The 18,717-nt window shown below is 35.3% G+C and overlaps 2 protein-coding genes across 2 annotated transcripts; one reads left to right on the top strand and one right to left on the bottom strand.

Annotated features, from left to right (window-relative positions):
- The first annotated feature begins 107 nt into the window (after window positions 1-107).
- On the top strand, window positions 108-3,033 carry LOC139881532 (probable protein arginine N-methyltransferase 3). The gene is made up of 7 exons (XM_071865987.1): window positions 108-401; window positions 872-1,396; window positions 1,541-1,638; window positions 1,833-1,911; window positions 2,001-2,261; window positions 2,337-2,508; window positions 2,594-3,033. Exons 1-7 carry the CDS (start codon window positions 108-110, stop codon window positions 3,031-3,033), a joined length of 1,869 nt encoding a protein of 622 aa, XP_071722088.1.
- Window positions 3,034-5,470: 2,437 nt separating this feature from the next.
- On the bottom strand, window positions 5,471-14,077 carry LOC139881531 (DNA-directed RNA polymerase I subunit 2-like). Its single transcript, XM_071865986.1, is given in 30 exon segments — window positions 5,471-5,884; window positions 5,999-6,253; window positions 6,340-6,552; window positions 6,655-6,795; window positions 6,887-7,015; window positions 7,220-7,295; window positions 7,378-7,481; window positions 7,767-7,841; window positions 8,216-8,380; window positions 8,465-8,629; window positions 8,711-8,763; window positions 8,766-8,951; window positions 9,643-9,722; window positions 9,847-9,974; window positions 10,357-10,472; window positions 10,586-10,673; window positions 10,807-10,924; window positions 10,996-11,069; window positions 11,183-11,235; window positions 11,314-11,494; window positions 11,717-11,762; window positions 11,853-11,930; window positions 12,381-12,451; window positions 12,663-12,726; window positions 13,186-13,262; window positions 13,359-13,481; window positions 13,602-13,636; window positions 13,639-13,683; window positions 13,883-13,915; window positions 13,918-14,077. Coding segments are annotated over 30 exon segments (3,546 nt in total).
- Between the last annotated feature and the right edge of the window lie 4,640 nt (window positions 14,078-18,717).

Genomic DNA, 18,717 nt, shown 5'->3' with positions numbered 1-18,717 from the left:
AAACCATAAACCCTGATTAATAATTCTTCTCAACTCTTTCTCAAAGGTCTGCTAGGGTTTCAACACACTCTACAGTCTAAGCATCAGTCTTCCTGCATCTCTCTCTAATGGCGATGAACAATTTGAAAGAGGTAGAAGAGAGACACAGATCGGAAACCGAGACAGAAACTGACTCTGAGGAAGAAGATAATCCCAACTGGGACGATTGGAGAGAAGATAACGAAAATGGAGGGGAGGGGCTTGATTTTCTATGTCTCTTCTGTGACTCCAAATTCGGTTCATGCGATTCTCTGTTCGACCACTGCTGTTTAACTCATCAATTCGACTTCCATCACTTGAAAAAGTCATTGAATTTGGACTTTTATGGTGCATTTAAGCTCATAAACTATATTCGAGCTCAGGTGAGGTCTACAAATTAGTATATTTGCTGTTTTTTTTAATCCGTGTTTGTTTATTGATTCAATTCGTAAAGGAAATATGGAATCTTGTTAAATGATGAGACTGGTTAGTTAGTTTAGTATATATTGATTTTGGCGGGAATGGATGAAAATTTGTACTTTCATCTGTGATTCTCCTTTGGTTTTATTGAAATAGCTGGTAATGACTTTATTGAGCTCTCTGGTTGCAAAAAGTTGGTTTGATTAATTTTATTTTCATCTTCCTCCTATCCTAATTGCCAATGTGATTATCCAAACATTTTGGGTTTCCTCAACTTAGAAGATGTGATCATGATATAATGTCATGTGATGGCCAATGGGGTGCATTTGTATTCTGTGTGAACTGCAAAGTTTTTTTTGTCTTTCAGAGTTTGAATCTGACCTCACCAGGGCAGAATTTAACCACCCTTCCATCTTTTCCTCTTGTTCACTAGGTGTCAGAAAACAAGTGTTGGAGTTGTGGGGTAATGTGTCACACCAGTCAAGATCTGCAAAAACACTTGCATGGGACGGTTAATTATGAAAGTTTAAAGCTTGTTTTGGAGGATGAAAAATTCCTAAAACCTTTCATACAAGATGATTCACTGCTATACAGTTTTTCTGATGATGAAGATGGCGAGGATGACTTTACTGTATCAGTTAACAAAGAGGAAATTATGAAGGATTTAATTAGTATGGAAGATATGAGCATTGACGATGAAATTCATGGGGGAAAAGTTGCAAAAGATGCTGATGCCTATAAAGAAAATGAGGAAAATGATGTTGCTTCTTCGTCCAATGGCTATTTGAATGTGGAAAGTTCATCAGGGTTGGCTAGATCTTGTAATGGAGAGCCAGCAAATAAACACTTAATAATATCTCGTGCAAATCGTGCTGCGAAGAGTATCAATATTGTCAATGAAGACTATTTTGGGTCATACAGTTCTTTTGGCATCCATAGAGATATGTTAAGTGATAAGGTAACATCTCTTGGTTTCTGGTTGAAAATGTATTTGGAGTTGATTGTTTTCATCAAAAAATGGCCTGCCTGACTTGGGATGCCTGAGTGTTCTGTTTCATGGGAGTTCAGCTGTTTAGACTCTTTGCGTTTTGTTTTTATGCAGGTAAGAATGGATGCCTACAGTCAGGCTATCTTGAGAAATCCTTCTCTTTTTAAGAATGCATTTGTAATGGATGTAGGATGTGGAACTGGCATATTAAGGTGAGGCTCTTAGTTTCTATTGTAAATTTGATCTTATTATATCTCTTTCCGCTTTGCAAAGTCTTACACATCTGTTCTTTTGGCTTGCATGATATAAATTCAGATTTCTTCTCTTTTAGCTATGTAACGATGAGAGCAGCATTTTGTTTTATCCTAAATATGTGCTAACATAGCTTTTTTGTTTCTTTGGCTAGTCTTTTTGCAGCACAGGCTGGGGCTTCAAGAGTAATTGCAGTTGAAGCAAGCGAGAAGATGGCTGCAGTAGCAACTCAGGTATTTACCGGTTACCGAGTCTCTATCAAATCACTCATAGATGACCTGGTTTTTGTTAATTTTTATCCCTCGGTCTTCGTTAACTGCAGATTGCCAAAGACAACCACCTTCTCGCTAACAAGACCGGAAAGAAAGGCATTTGTCAACAGACTGGTGTCGTGGAGGTGGTTCAAAGCATGGTTGAAGAGCTTCATAAATCCGTAGAAATTCAACCTCATAGCGTCGACGTTTTATTGAGTGAGTGGATGGGCTATTGCCTGCTTTATGAATCAATGCTCAGCTCGGTGCTTTTCGCACGTGATCAATGGTTGAAGCCAGGAGGTGCTATCTTACCTGACACTGCATCTATAGTAAGTTCTTTGAATTGTCTGTCTATTGTTGCATGTCCTAATCATAAATTGGAACTCATACTCCTCCTTCAAAAGTTGTGGCAGGATTTGGGGAATGGAGTTACAAGTCTCCCATTTTGGGAAAATGTGTACGGTTTCAACATGTCATGCATTGGAAAAGAACAGCATCAGGATGCCTCTCAAATCCCTATTGTCGACTATGTAAAAGATGGTGACTTGGTGACTGATGCGGTGGTTCTTCAGGTTTGTTGTTCTCATCACCGAATGTTGTTTCGTCTTTTTCATTTATTTTCAATAATGGACTGGTAATTGAAATATGTTCCCCCTATCAGACTTTGACTTGCTGACCATGAAGCATGATGAAGTGGACTTCACTTCAAGCATTGAGTTGGAACCAAAGTCATCATCAAGCAAGTCCACAGAATCATCGAGTTGTTATGGGTTGGTGTTGTGGTTTGACACTGGATTTACCAGCAGGTTTTGCGGAGAAACGCAAGCTAATTTGTCTACTTCCCCATACACACCTGAAACACATTGGTATCAGACAATCCTGACATTCAAGGAACCAATTGTAATGGGAACCAGAAAGGCAGATAATAACATATCTACGTCCGCAGGGACAGACAATTGTCCAGCTGCTAAAATCCATTTGCGAATCAGTATTGCCCGAGCTGTCCAACATCGTAGCATCGATATCTCCATGGAAACCACTGCAGTGGGCGCCGATGGTCGGAAACATAGCTGGCCAGTTCAAATCTTCAATTTAGGTTAGATAAACCTTCAAACCCAATTTTGTGGCCGAGTCTCCAACTTTCAGCTGACAACTTTTGCCTGCCAGCCCGGTTCTGTACCTCAGACAAAATATAATATATTTTTACATGAAAGGAGACAAATTATTTATATGTATCATTCCTTTTAATTTGGCCGTCCAATGAATATTTTGTAACCTTGTTCTGTTATTCATCTTAAACATCCAATGCCATGTTATTATCTGAATCCATATGGTTTATGTGCAATTTCGTGTTGTCTGAGAGATGAGAATATTAATACTGGTCTCCTTTCGAGTTGTTTTCAGACATCCAAAATTATACAACAAAATACAGTATAACCATAAATTAATAACCTCGTTAAAATAATAATTTTTTTCGGTATTTACTCGAGACCGTGGTAAATTAATAATTTTCTAAATATAATATAAAAACTTAAATTCATAAAGGTCCCATTTGATATATAAATTAACAATTCATTATATCCATCAAAATTATTTGTACATAATTCATAATTAAACTAAAAATATTTCTAAAAGTATGAACCTATTGTTATTTGTTTCTTTTTAAAATTAATGTCACCTTGAATCTCATCATTAATCTTTCTTAGTGCATTAAGAAAATTCGGTGTAGAGTACGAGAGGAAGTGATATAAGGTGATTGTTGCTTGAAGAGCATCTTTGCGAGAAACTTGTTCTAATTCCACTACCATCTTTCATATCATCTTCTTTGTTGGTTTCCATAACACTCTCAATTATTTGTTCATCCGTAGACAACTCGAAGCTCGTATCATTTTCTCCCGAATGGTTCAAAACGTCTTCAACATTCATTGTGTTACGATAGTTCAATCGATTGATTAAATTCTATAACTGTTGTAAGCCGTCATTATCCATTTGTTCTTGATTTTTGGAGGATTCACCATCTCCCAATCGAAGTTTACAATTCTTAATGCAATTTACAATACTACTTGAGTTGACATCTATTTTCCATGCCAATATGGCAAGATTAAAACCTTAATCTTTTTTGGATTTGGGTTCCAAATTTCAAACCTTCCAAATGAATTAGATGTATATTCTATAAATTAATAATTATTAATTTATGTGATAAATTAATATCTCGCTAAATTAATAAAATTTCACGGTCCCGACGTTATTAATTTATAGAGTTTTGACTGTATCATCTTTCTTTGGGATCGAAGGGATTATATCGATCGATTTTAGAACATAGGGATCAATTCAAAATGTTCAGATCTATAGTAGAGGCTAGACAGACGCTAGAGCAGAATTTGAGCCTCGTGCGTCACGTAATATAATTTTTCTTCCGATCGGATAGAAATTCTGCCCTACTTTATATATTAACTGTTTGACCCCTAAACTCTAGAATCATTTAATCAATCCACAATAACAGCTCTATATGAGTTAAGGGGGGCTGGATTGCGTTGATCGGTGCGTCACGTTAAATCATTTTCTTTTTCGCGATCGGGTGGAATTGGAAATTCTGACCTGCTTTAAAATTTAACAGTTTGGACCCTAAACTCTAGAATCGTTCAATTAAATCTATGATAACAGCTCTGGACGAGTAAAGGTTGAAGTCATTATTGCATTGATCGGCTTTAGAAAATAGGGATGAAAATCAAGCTGTTACAAACTACTACATAATGGTAGAGCAGAATTTGGGTCTCGCGCTCTCGCCTCTCCAAATCATTTTTTTGCCCGATCGCATAAAATCACTATTTTCTCTCCGATCGGGTTGAAATTCTGCCTTACTTAAAACTTTTACAGTTTGCACCTAAACTCTAGAATCGTTCAATTAAATCCATAATGACAGCTGTAGAGTCTAGATGAGTAAGGGTTTAATTCAGGATTGAAATGATCGATATTAGAATATAGGGATCAAACTGTTAAAAAATATAGTAGAGCAAAACTGGAGAGTCTCGCGCGGCCTCGCGTGACACAAATTTTTTTGTTTTAGCGATCGCGTGGAAATTCTGCCCTACTTTAAATTTTAACACTTTGGACCCTAAACTCTAGGATACGTCAATTAAATCCACAATAACAGCTCCTTTATCTTTTGTAGTCCCTGAAGCACGTGCCCCCCGATAATAAACTCTGTTAGAATTATAATCTTCCGATTATCATGCTCAACAGGTTTTCTCACATGTATCTATCTTCAATTAGTATTTGAGATCACTTGCCTTGCTACGTGATGCATGTAAGATACGATACGGTCAAGTGAATGGAAGATATTAATCGGATAAATAACTTGGTATTCATTCATACATAAACAAAATTATAATCATGAGTAAAATATCTATGGCGATAAATTGATTATAAATAACAACACAAACATTGATTTTTAGAAATCTGAAACTTGCGAGGTCAGTCAAACGACCTCGCTGATCCTATACTAGCTCCGCCACACTGAAGGATATTTCAGTAATGACTAGGAATCAACATTGTTATTAAGCTTCGATGTCATTTTTATGTTCATGGCTGCCAGTTCGGCGGCCAAATATCTGAAAACATAAGGCATAGCAACAGTTTCCATCCCTTTACTTGTCCCACAAGAATGGCAACTGACCTTTTTGGGAGCTCTCGCTGGAGGTAACCCACCAATCTCTCGAACAGCCCTTTTTGGTGGCTGTACAAATGACGTGCTCAGAACACTTCCACAGAGTGAACACACGTCAGCAATGTGATGATCGGAACATGTGTGAAGTCTGTCATGTAACAAATATGCTGCTCCATGGGCAAGCATGGAATCTCTTTCCATTTCACCGAATCGAATACCTCCACCAAACTTTCTTCCCTTTATCGGTTGTCGGGTAAGCTGGTCCACCCTACCGGTTGATCGAACCTGAAATCCAATTCAACCCGAAAAATAAATAAATAAGTATTTCATGGAAGGAAGGGACTAATTTTGGGTTTTGGCTAAAATACATGGACTGACTCTAGATAAACCAGTTCTTACCTGAAATTTATCTGAAACCATGTGCCGGAGTCGCTGGTAATATACAGGCCCAATAAAAATTTCACATGTAAGTTCCGTCCCATACACTCCACTGTATAGTACCTCAACACCATGATAATTAAATCCTTTCTTCCTCAAAATCTCTCCAAGTTCGTCAACGCGTGATTTAGATTCTGACCCTGTTTTTCCGTTACTGAACTTGACTGAACTAGAGAAGGGCGTTGCATTCACAAACTTTCCTTCCAAGCTACCACCCTGGAGGACACGACCCAGTCATATTTATAAGTACTCAGCAAAATAATCCAACAGTAACATACCAAGTCTTGGATACTGAGTAATACCTTGGCAGCGACGGATTCTAAGAGCATTCCAATAGTCATTCGAGAAGGAAATGCATGAGGATTGATAATCAAATCTGGTCGCATGCCCGTAACCCCAGAGAAAGGCATATCAATGTCTGGCCACAACTGGGAGCAGACACCTTTCTGCCCATGCCTGCTACTAAATTTATCACCGATGATAGGGTTTCTAGGATGTCGAAAACGAATATTCACCTATTCAATCAAATCAACATTTAAGAACATTAGTTTCCAAAAGCATTTTGCTTCTGTCAAATGAAAAATCCATGGAACCATAGGATAAAATATCGGCCTCACCTTCTGAGGATGTTTCTTGCTTTTCATGTCAACAGCAACGTAATCAACATAAACCTGCTCTGTACCTTTTTTCTTGCTTATGAAGGCACTGTTCGTCACCTCATTGTAGACACTACAATAAGGGTCGTTTGGTCGTAACATCTATATATATACATAGTTCATACGAAATTTGTTAGTTAGATGAACAAATTAGGAAACGTTGAAATGTAAAATAACAAATAAAGAGCCTAACCTGACCAACATATGGAAGTCCATCTGCATCAATGAAAGAACTCAGCGACTTGTCCTCAGTGTTTTTTCTCTTAAACATTCTTGACCCTCGATCTGACCTCTTCTCATCAGCCAAGTCAATAGTTTCCGTCTGTTCAGAAAAGAACCATATAGTCGAATGGAAGAAAAATGTCAAATAAAAGTCACATCAAGGGATTATTATATGGGTCAATAGATAAATTCAAAAGGGGAAGATAAACAGCAAAAGCCAAACACCTAGAAAATATTCATTTAGACTACAAATTCAGGTATTTTTATTGAAAACTTGATCATTATATATCCACAAATACTATACCTGATATATTTGTCCGTGAAACATCCCACGCTCCGCCGACGACTTGTTTAGAATCATAGCATCCTCCATGTCATATCTGGTGATGAGAAGTAACGTGAATTAGAAAGCTGAAGCAAACACAATCTTCATACTGGCCCTTTATTAGAAAAGAATATTACCCTGTATATGCCAGCACCGCAACAATTGCATTAGTGCCTGTTGGAAATTCATCAATGCAGTACTTGTCCCAGGCGCTTGTATGTACAATAGGCTTTTGAGGAGTCTGTGAATGAACCACATTGTATATTGTAAGTCATTGCAGGAGAAAGCACATCAAATGATTTCAATTGGAAAAAGAAATGACACAACAATAAGTTTTTCCACATTTAAAGAACAGATAATTAAGATCCTTGCTTTAAAAAGAAGAAACATAGAAGTAAACATAGAAAGAAAAACCATGATATTTTTCTTTTCCCCTGTTTTGTTCATGCCCATCTTAACTTTTTTTCATAGTCATCAAAGAGAGAATAAAGAAAAAAAAGGAAAGGGGACAGTAATGTGAACACACCTGAAGATGATATAGCTTTTGATCAGCACGGCAATGAATAGCTTGAGAAGCGAAGGCCATTGTTTGCTTTCCCATCTACAATTTATAAACGAAGTGTAAACACAAATCACCAAGTCAGATCATTGTGTTATAATGAACGAGTAAACTGAATGGCAGGCAGCATACCCCAAATTGAAGAAGCATAACGCAAAAAAGCGTAAAATAAGGTCAAAGCTTATAGTTTTAGTAATTCTAAGTTCCTTGTTCAAAAAGTTACACAAAAAACTTCTACTCCCCACAACATAAACAAGATGTGCCTCTATACCCAGCATCTGTGAAATTTAATAGAACTTGTTTTTTGAATCTCAAAAACGTTACCAAATAAATAAACTTACATTCTAGGTCAAGTACCCCTTATTACATTCTGTCACCATGAATTAAATAATCAAAATGGCACATGCAAGTAATACCTGGCACTGGTACATATTTCGAGGACTCTGATTATGATCAGACCAAGGTGTAAGATTAGCAACAACGCTCAGCATTCCAGTAGGATGAATTTCTTCATGACTTGCAGGGAAATCATTATTTCTTCCTCCAGCTCCACCGTCGGGACATTTTATTTCCATGAAAACCTGACATGACAAATCAGCTGAATATTTTTACCTCTGAATACTCGAACCTATTAAAATATAAAGTATACTAAATCTTGCTCACACCTGTTCAAAGGGACCGATTAGTTCAATATTTTGACTTTCTTCAAGGGGAAGAGAAATATTTTTAACTGGCCGAATAAATCTTGAAGGGGCAGTGGACAAGTACAAACCGGGATATGCCCCACCCATGCTCAGAGGTACATATCCCACTTCCAGATCATCGGGAATCTGCTATAAATCAATTCCACAGTGAGATTTATAAAACAACTCAATAAAACTAAAACCTCTGAAACCCCAACAAAAACTGACCAATGAAGCCGCAGACACTTTCAATCTCCGCAAATGAGCAACAATTTTCTCACTTCACTGGCATGGACAGCACCAACAACACGGCCATCTAGAAGGACAGAAATAACTGCAGGAGGACCAGCAAGAACAAGCTTTGGCAATGAAGATGTCATGCCAAGTGCAATCAGAACATTTAAAATAGATGTTCTAATTGTAAGGAAGTCTCGAATTTTTCCGCCGGATTCATAGAATGATGTTACTCCTTTAAGAAAGAAGAGGGAAATAAATCAGATGGCAAATCTAAAAGAACCATGCTACTGAATAAGAGACATTTCTAGATGAAAGTCGAATGCACATCGGTAACCCACTAACCCTTATCATCAAAGTTAACATAGAAACATTATGCAGTGTGAAGCGTGATACTTTTGAAGCCCGAAGACAGTACACAAATGCATGCGAGAACTAAGACGGCACTCTGCTCGGTTATCATTATATGTACCCAATAGCAACGATGTACCTTGACTGTCAATGTTCCAAAAATACAAAATCTAAGGATGAAAGGAACATAATCGTCTTAGAAAGGCACTCGCCCCACTGGAGCCATGGCACGTATCCTCAGCCTCACACTTGAAATCCTAACTAAAAACTTGGAAATTTTCATTTATAGTAGCAAAGACATGTTATTTTGGAAATTCTATTTTTGTAAAATTTTTATATATTAAGACCTCTCTCATATTTGTGCTCGAGAAGCCATGTTTCTTAAGAGTCGAAGATAAGGTTCGACTCTGCAGAATACAAACATGCAGACACATTTTAACAACAAAAATAGAGAAGGAAAATGCAATGAACGTTAAATTATAAAGGAAGGATTTTACTTTATTGGGACTTTTACATTCAATAAGTAACCCAATACATGGTAAGAGAAGAATATTCCAGTAAGAAAATAAACTTACGACAAGTACAAGTCATATGGTTCAGCAATCCACAGGGCTCCCCATCAGGAGTGTGCACAGGACAAAGGAACCCCCAAGATCTGTAAAACATTTATCGTGTGAAAGACTTACAATTCAGTATTAAGAAAATGAGATCTCCTCAGGAAGAATCAAGAACAAGTCAAAACTTTAATTGCCACGTTAAGTTGATAGATAGATGCTTACTCAGGTAGCAACTTCCGAACACTAGTTGTACGAAGTCCAGCAAATGACGCTCCTCGATGAACCGATCGGAAAAATGAAAGGAAACGGAGAAAATTAAGCCTCTCTGCCTGAACTGTGTAACCAGCTCTCTAAGGAAACAATAAAAATGCATCAAATATCATTAGAACAAAACTGTGCGGTTAAGAACAGATGATGAGAAGTACTCAGAGAGTAATATAATCAAGCTGTCTCTTTTTAAATTTGAAGTTAAAATATAAATAACTTAAAAAAATAAAAATAAAAAACTAGAATTAGGGTGTATTGTATAGTGCTTATAGTACTCAACTTTCTAGAAAAACTAACAACTGTATTAGCCATGTCCCATATTAGAAGTTGGAGAACTAGTTACCAAAAAATATGTTGCATTAATAGTTTTTTGAATACAGACGAGGAGATTGGCAGGAAGTCAACAAATAATGACTATTCTGTGTAAACGATCTTGAACGAAAATAGGGTATGGTAAATCGGTACCTGCTGCATATCAAGACCTGATTGTGTAACCATTCTTCCAGTCTTTAACAAATTTTCTATAGCTAGACTGATTTGAGAAAGTGGATTTTTCTCCACGATCTTCCTTAGAGCTTTCACTGCATTATTACAGGCAACAACAATAGAAAAGTGAGCACTGATCAAGATATCAAATGCATATAGTCATCAACACTAAAAGAGTAAGCTTAGGAAAAGTAGTTTCAAGATGTACCATCACTGATATCAAATTTTGAATCTGGCTTCTCTAACTCTTCTTCGAGAAGCTTTTTGGCCTTGCGCAGCCAATCTTCCAGCTTTTCCTAGAAATCACAATACAAAGATATTATCAATCACACAGAGAATAATTCATAATATATCATGAAATTCAAAACTCTTGCTATCGATGAGAAAAATAAAAATTGACGAGGTAAAATTCAATTTTCAATTTCTTGCCTTGAGATAGATGGTAATCAAGTGGCCAGGCAACAAAACTTCTTGGTTTTGTAAGGCATCCGGGTTGTCTGGAACAGAAGTCTGATCCACAAGAGAAAAAAGTCTCTGCACCATAAAGCTGAAGCAGAGGGATCAAAAACATATCTGAATGCATGAAGGAGTGGGAAAAAATCAGAGTGGGGGACTAACATTAGCAGATTGAATTTGTCATAGCTGCTATCTAGGTGAACAAATATGAAGTTCTGAAGAACAGCTTCTGCAACCTGTCACCAGAAAAAAGAAGTTCGTAAGAAACACAAACGTCTAAGAAACATCAGTTTGCCGAGCAATTTATCGGAAAGAAGACTAGCAGTATCACATTGCTAATATCACTTACAACAATATAGCTATCCTTTTCAAATCCCTCCATAACAGGTTGGAAGTGCTCCCCTAAATCATGAAAAAAGGAATAAGTAAGGATAGAAAAAAATCAACTCAAACAATTAAATTGAAAATCACTGGAAGTACCAATATGCTGTAGGCATTGAAGATGAGTGAAGAGGCCCAAATCTCTAACTTCATCAAGAATAATCTTGGCCCTTTCACCAATTAGATGAGTACCAACAACTCCCTTTCCCTTCTTATATTTCTCACTATAGCAGCAGGTCAAATTTGCATATATTTCACGGTCAGTAGAGTCAACAAGGGCCTGGTGCAAGAATGAAATAAGAAGGTAACCATCTAATCCGTGTATTAAACAAAAAGCAGCAAAGTAAAATCTGGAGCATACAATTCCAAGAGATTACAACCAAAAAGGCTAACTTACATACTCCAAATTTTTCCATGAAGCTCAGGCATTAATAGTGTAAGAGCAAACACATTCTTCTATGACACTTGAAGTCGAATTTTAGAAAGGTTCAATAAGAAATACCTTTAGAACAATGCCCACAGGAAGCAAGTATTCTCTGCCTTGCATCCTGCAATGAGAGAACAAAAAATCCGAGATTTCAGTAATAACACAATTGGACAGCATATATCCCAAAATACCAGTCACCAGAATGGCTCACCAAAATCCAAGTCTTGCACTTCCATTTCGAAGGTAATACAGTTTCACTGATACTGAAGATTGATCTCCTCTTACACACCTGAATGAGATGGTAAGCTTAAAGCAATCATGAGCAAGAACACTAATGACAAGTATGCAATTCATGCAAAAGAATCACAAACTATGAGATCCATCGACATTCTTAGAAGTTTAGAAAATCAAATTTGACAGCTAATTCAGTATCCAGTAAACTCTCGGCGAAATAGAGTAGAGAGTTCTTAACATAATACATTGAATTCCAAAAATTGGGTTAAAATTCAATAACAATCTCAATGTGATTTTTCTCATCCTATTCTTATTAATTTCACTTCTTTTCAATATTTCATTGGTTTCTTCATTTATTCTAACTCAGATGCAGATGGATAGAATTTATGAACAAAACCTTTCTCCAATCAACAATTCAGCATCACACTCCTCCATCGCATCAATAAATAAATAAAAAAAGAGCACACGTTCATAACAAGATCATGGCTGTTCGTAAATATAGAACCTTATGACAACAGCTTTATCAGTATATCCTTCCCGCCGTTCACGAAATGAATTTCGCACCATACTCATGGGCTGGAAAATAAAAGAAAAAAAACATTGATGAGAGAAAATACAAAAGGAAAGAAGATTTGAAAATTAGATAGAATTATCTCAGTATGCTTTGCAAGAATGTATTAAGTGAATTTAAGAGTTTTCCAGAGGTGGTCCAAGCCAGCGCACCAGTTATACTTTCATCCGTAAACTCGTACTACATATAGGTGTAAAACATAAATATTTTACTCACGTAATTTGACTTTGGCAATATCAAGAGCCGAACAACTCTCTCAAGTCCATTCAAGACGAAGTAACTTCAAAACATGAAGGAAAAAGAAGAAAAAAAAAATAGTCGTCAAGAAGGTATCAGTGAAACATTAGAAATATATTCAATACAAATAACTGAATGCATTCATACAAACTGCTAATACCACAATGCAGTACCCAGTACAGTAATACAGTTTAAATATCTATTTACATTGTTTTTTCTTTTAAATCTGTGGGGCTACATAAATTTTTTTTAAAAAGAAAAAATAATCTCATATCTGTGCCTATATAATAGGAAATACAAAATGATATGGTTTGTACATACACAAGAAAGGGAAAAGGAGAGGGGTAAACAATGAACTGCAAACCTATTCATTCAGAAATAGTAAACCAAACTAACCCCTCACAAGCATCAATTTATCGTTGTCACACCAATAGAGACCTAGAGTGATACTCAGAATATGAAATTACAGCTTCTATAATTGCTGGGATACAGGGCTACTTACCCACCCATTTCTGATGCCTCTTCTTTGCACGAAATCAATTTTTTATGACTGGCATCACGCAAGTGACAAAGTTTTGACTGTATGAATACAATAAACTCATCAATGGTCAAGACTGTTACTGTATGACAAAATTTTCACCAACTTACCAGCTTAGTAGAGAAAAGAACTAGAACCAACCTTTACATAACAGGGAACGGACCAAGACTAACTTCCTCTCTAATAGGGTTACCTCCGTCATATTGAATGGAAAGTCCAGCCGTGAACTTTCCTGTGTATGAAATCTTCGCCTGTCGACACTGACTCATACCAAAAATGAAGAATCAACATAAATGACAAGGCACTCGAAACAAACAATAGGAGAAAAACAAAAGCAGCAACATAAAACGAAAGAAAGCAAATGCACGAGAAACACTTACTTCATATGGAAACAAAGTGTGGACCATTCTCTTGCACTACTCTCCTTCATGGGCTTGTGTATCAACGGCTTGTCAAAAAATAGTGAGAGACCAAGTCAAGGCTTAACATGGCTTTCATCATCCATTATTCACTCAAAGTACCAACTCAGTAAGACAGCAGGAATAAAAAAAAAAAAAATAGCATTTGACACTATCAACAATAAAACCCAGCTGGAAATTCATGCATAAAGTGAGTTAGATTAACAATTCTAAGTTAATATGAGATAATGAAAAAAGGATATTTCTCAGCTTCGTATTGGAGAAAGAATCAAAACTTCAACTGGCTTTACGTGACGAAACATCTCATCGAGTCCGCGTTCATACATGTAATCAAAGGACTCGATAAGCGGCTTCACGAGCTCCTGCAACTCAGTGAAATCCGGCAGCCTCTTGTGTCTGGGTAATTTCGACAATTCGGTCGGCTTAGTATCCTCCATAGCTAGACCTTTAAACTGTTCTTCTTCTTCTTCTTCCTCAAAATATCGATTCAGTGCCAAATTTTTCCGGCCGAAATTACGACACCTCTGTTAATCTGTCAGCCTTTCGCTCCAAAAATTTAGCAAAGGGGGAAGAAGAAAGTGTAGGGTTTAGCAATTAAACTTATAAGGGTTTAAGGATAATTGGACCATCAGGCCCAATACTTAGGCCCATTTTTATTTTATTTTATTTTATTTTTGGATAAGATTATATTTTCATTAAAAAATAAATAAAAAATGAGAGGGACTCTACATATAGCATGTTTCAACATAAAAAAAATGTAGCATGTTTCAACTTAGGTTAAGATATTTTACATGTCAATTTCTCAAAAATTATGTTTTAAAGTACGAAACATATATCTAACTTCCTAGTAAAAGGGAATCAAAATATATTCATCATGGTCTTTACATCATTGAAATAGGTTTTTCTTCTTTCTCTTTTTGAACTTGAATAAAAGCTTATCGGTTATATAGCGAATGCTTTATTATTAATTTTAAACACATAATATACCACTTCTTTCTAGTTTGAAACTCATATTTAACGTATATTCAATAAAGACATGTAACGCATAATTATAAAGTTTATTCTTCAAACGTAACAATAAAATTTATGCGTTACATTTCCGATCTTTCAGATAAAACACACATTTTACTCACATCTAATTTATTTATGGTAAAAATAACTATTGGTCCCTGTTTCAAACATAGTTGAACTACATCGTCCCTCCAAACATAAAATGAACTAAATGGTCCCTCAAACGTTAACTTTTGAACTATTTGGTCCCTCGGCCGTCAGTGCCTTTAAATTTTGCTTACGTGTCAATTTTAGCCAATCAGAAAGCGACACGTGTACATGACGTGTTAAAAATGACACGTAGACTTATCGAACCGATTTAAAACGAATTGATTTGATTTAAAACAGATTGAACCGAATTAAACAAATCGAACCGATTTGAACCGATGAACAGTGTCATCTTCTTCCTCACAACTTTCTCTCTCCTCCAGTTTCTCTCTCTACTGCTCAAATTCCGTCTCACTATTCCGGCCACCTCCGGCCACGTTCTTGGTACCAAAAGATTGCTCTCTCCGTCACGAACACGATGGTACCAATTAATGACTCTAACTCGCTCTAAATTTTCCGAATTCTCGAATCAAAGTTTCGGTCAATTTTTTTTCAATTCAATTTGTATTTCAATTACGCAACAAATGGAATGCATGGTAAGTAGAGTATTTAACTTGGATTTAAATTTCAGTTTCTTACTTAATTATAAAACGTTCTCGTTCTAGCTAAAGCTGAGTTTAATTTGTTGACTTTGTAATTAATGTATCGATCGGTTCAAGGGTGTTTTGGCTATAATGAAATTTGAAATCCATGTGCGAAAGAGTTAATGAAGCTTCATCAGCAGCATATATATATATATGCTATAACAGAAAAACGAGAAAACGAAACACGGGTCATGTTTGTAGTACAAATTAATTAATACATACAGTATTATATTATTACTGGTAAATTGTTTTTTATCTTAAAACCTTGACTATCGGACAGGGAAGGGAGTTGATGGCAACATATCCACATTCACAGAAAGGTAGCGATTCGGTCTGAGTCGATTTTAATTTGAAATTGAGTTTCCAAACTTTCAGGCTTCAAAATTCTGAAACAGATTTGATTGGGATCATGAAAACGTTCCATCATCACATGAAAAGCTTTTAGCACGTTGTAGTCATGTACTTCACTTCACTTAAAAAAATTTGACCGAAACTTTGACTCGAGAATTCGGAAAATTTAGAGCGAGTTAGAGTCATTAATTGGTACCATCGTGTTCGTGACGGAGAGAGCAATCTTTTGGTACCAAGAACGTGGCTGGAGGTGGCCGGATAGTGAGAACGGAATTTGAGCAGTAGAGAGAAACTGGAGGAGAGAGAAAGTTGTGAGGAAGAAGATGACACTGTTCATCGGTTCAAATCGGTTCGGTTCGTTTAATTCGGTTCAATCTGTTTTAAATCAAATCAATTCGTTTTAAATCGGTTCAATCGGTTCGATAAGTCTACGTGTCATTTTTAACACGTCATGTACACGTGTCGATTTCTGATTGGCAAAAATTGACACGTAAGCAAAATTTAACGGCACTGACGGCCGATGGACCAAATAGTTCAAAAATTAACGTTTGAGGGACCATTTAATTCATTTTATATTTAGAAGGACGATGTAGTTCAACTATGTTTGAAACAGGGACCAAATAGTTACTTTTGCCATTTATTTATTAATGATGATATGAGGCTTTTATATCAAGGTTGAGACCAAATTTATTTAAAAGAAAATACAGATTTAACATATTTCTGTTTCATTATTTTTAGCATCGATAGTAGACTTTTTTTTATTAATTATATTTATCACTCGAATCCCTCACTTCACGGATGAATGAAGGGATGTTCACGGATGATAAACAAAATCTTAGTAGGCACGAAAACACATCAAGTCACAGGGTATAAGCTATTGAAGCATATATATGATAAAAGATCTAACAACGAGAATAGTTGGACAGGATGCATAATATTTGTCAAGCATGATTCATGAAAGTGTTTTTTGTACAAAGCACGTATACTTCAAAATTTCGTTTAAATAGCATGCATGACTTATAGATATCCCAAACAAAATTCATTTAACAATAGTGACATATTAATTCAAAGTTTATTAAACTTAATTACCAATCATGGACACTTCGGTAGCACTATCTCAATTTTTTTTTCTAACTCAGGTCAATCACTACCTCATTTATAAGAATTTAAAATTAGCTAACACTGATAAAATATGTGAGAGTTACTTTGGAAAATAAATTAAAATAGGGAATATTGTATTTCTTATCCCCGCTAGATCATTTGACAGAAAAATAGCCCTATTTCTTAAATAAAAAATTATATGTATTTTAATGAATTTCGTTAAACAATCATACCATCCAACCGTTAAAAAGTGTCAAATAATACCATTTTCTATTAACTCGTTTTTACCTGGCCTCTGAAGCCGAAACACGGTACATATGCTATAACATGGAAATTTTTTGCCACATGTAACTCACAAAGTCACAATGCCGCATCATATCCATTAAGTATAAAATCTTGTCACAATTAATGTGTTCTGTTAAAATAAACTTAAAACATTATTGTTTTATAATATTAACATTTTTATATTTATTTTAAATAATAATAATAGTCATTACAAATAATTATTTCTAGAAATAATTAAGTTAAGTTAATGAATAATTATTTTATTTTTTGGAATTAAACTTACTATGTGGCATAAAACTTGTTAATATTTTATGCATATGAGATATGATGTGGCATGGTCAATCACACGTGGTAATTAATTTCATGTCATAATATACATGTGATCTTATGATTCATTTCAAATGTCACGTAAAATGAGTTAACGAAAAATTGTATCATTTAACAGACTAACGTTGGACGCTATGATTATTTAACGAAATTTATTAATAAAATATAAATTTTTGATTTAAAAAAGCAGAGGAATTTTCCTTGTGATAATGATCTTAATATGATTTTCCTTCCCTGAAATATTAAAGATTTTTTTTCCTAAATACTATAGTAAAAAAGGAGTTAAATGATTAAACCAAAATGAATTTTTTTGACCAAAACCGAACCATAAACAAACCTAGTTTCTGTATAGATTCATCATTTAAATATAGATTTCTATATCAAAATACTTTAATTTCGCATGTAATTTATTATCATCATTAAATCCGATATATAATTTAATAAAAAAAAAACACAAAGAATAGTTTTCTGTGGGTTGCTCCCCATTACTTTCCTTTGTGTGAAGTAACTGCGGAGAGGAAAACAGGAAAAAGTATTTAATTTTTTATTATTTTTATTAAAAAGGAAAAAAAAAGGGATTTAATTTTTATTTTTGTTTACCAGTTATATAAATTCTGTATAAACTGCTCATTCTCTTCGTCTTCTCTTCTCTAAATTACACACAAACACCAGGTCTCTCTCTTTCTCTATCTAGCTCCTTCTCATTCTAATTGATGCACCACTTTGCTGTTTAACCTGATATAATTCAATTTGCCCAATTTGTGTTTTGGAGTTCTATGAGTGATTAATTTGTTTTGTTTTGTTTTGTTTTTTTGTTTTTTTTTTTTTTTTTATGATTGCAGTTGGGGATTACAAGGGTAAGATCTCATGTACAAGCTGGTGGTAGATCTTAATTTTACTCATGATCACAATGGCCCTTGAACATAAAGGTTTGTTTTATATCTATTTAAATAAAAAAGTTCTAGTTTGAAGCTTCAATCTTTTTGATCCATCAGTGGCCGTTATGTTTTATTTTTCTTCTGTAAAGAAAATTATTGGCAATTTTCGTATAATGTTGTGATTTGAATGCAGCCGGGGTCGATCGATTATATAGTAATTGAATGCTGTTTTATGTGTGTGGATGTATTTTGGTAGTCTGGGGTAAATACTAGGTGGAAATTTTTGATATCGGTTTGAGGTTAATGTGGTTTTATGCTCGGGATGATTAGTAATTTAGGTAAGTTCATCATCACATGCTGCATTGTTGTTTTTAGATCCCATAAACATAATTT

The sequence above is a fragment of the Rutidosis leptorrhynchoides genome, unplaced genomic scaffold (genome assembly GCF_046630445.1).
Source record: "Rutidosis leptorrhynchoides isolate AG116_Rl617_1_P2 unplaced genomic scaffold, CSIRO_AGI_Rlap_v1 contig17, whole genome shotgun sequence".
Taxonomy (NCBI): Eukaryota; Viridiplantae; Streptophyta; class Magnoliopsida; order Asterales; family Asteraceae; genus Rutidosis; species Rutidosis leptorrhynchoides.
This window is presented reverse-complemented; position numbering and strand designations above follow the sequence as displayed.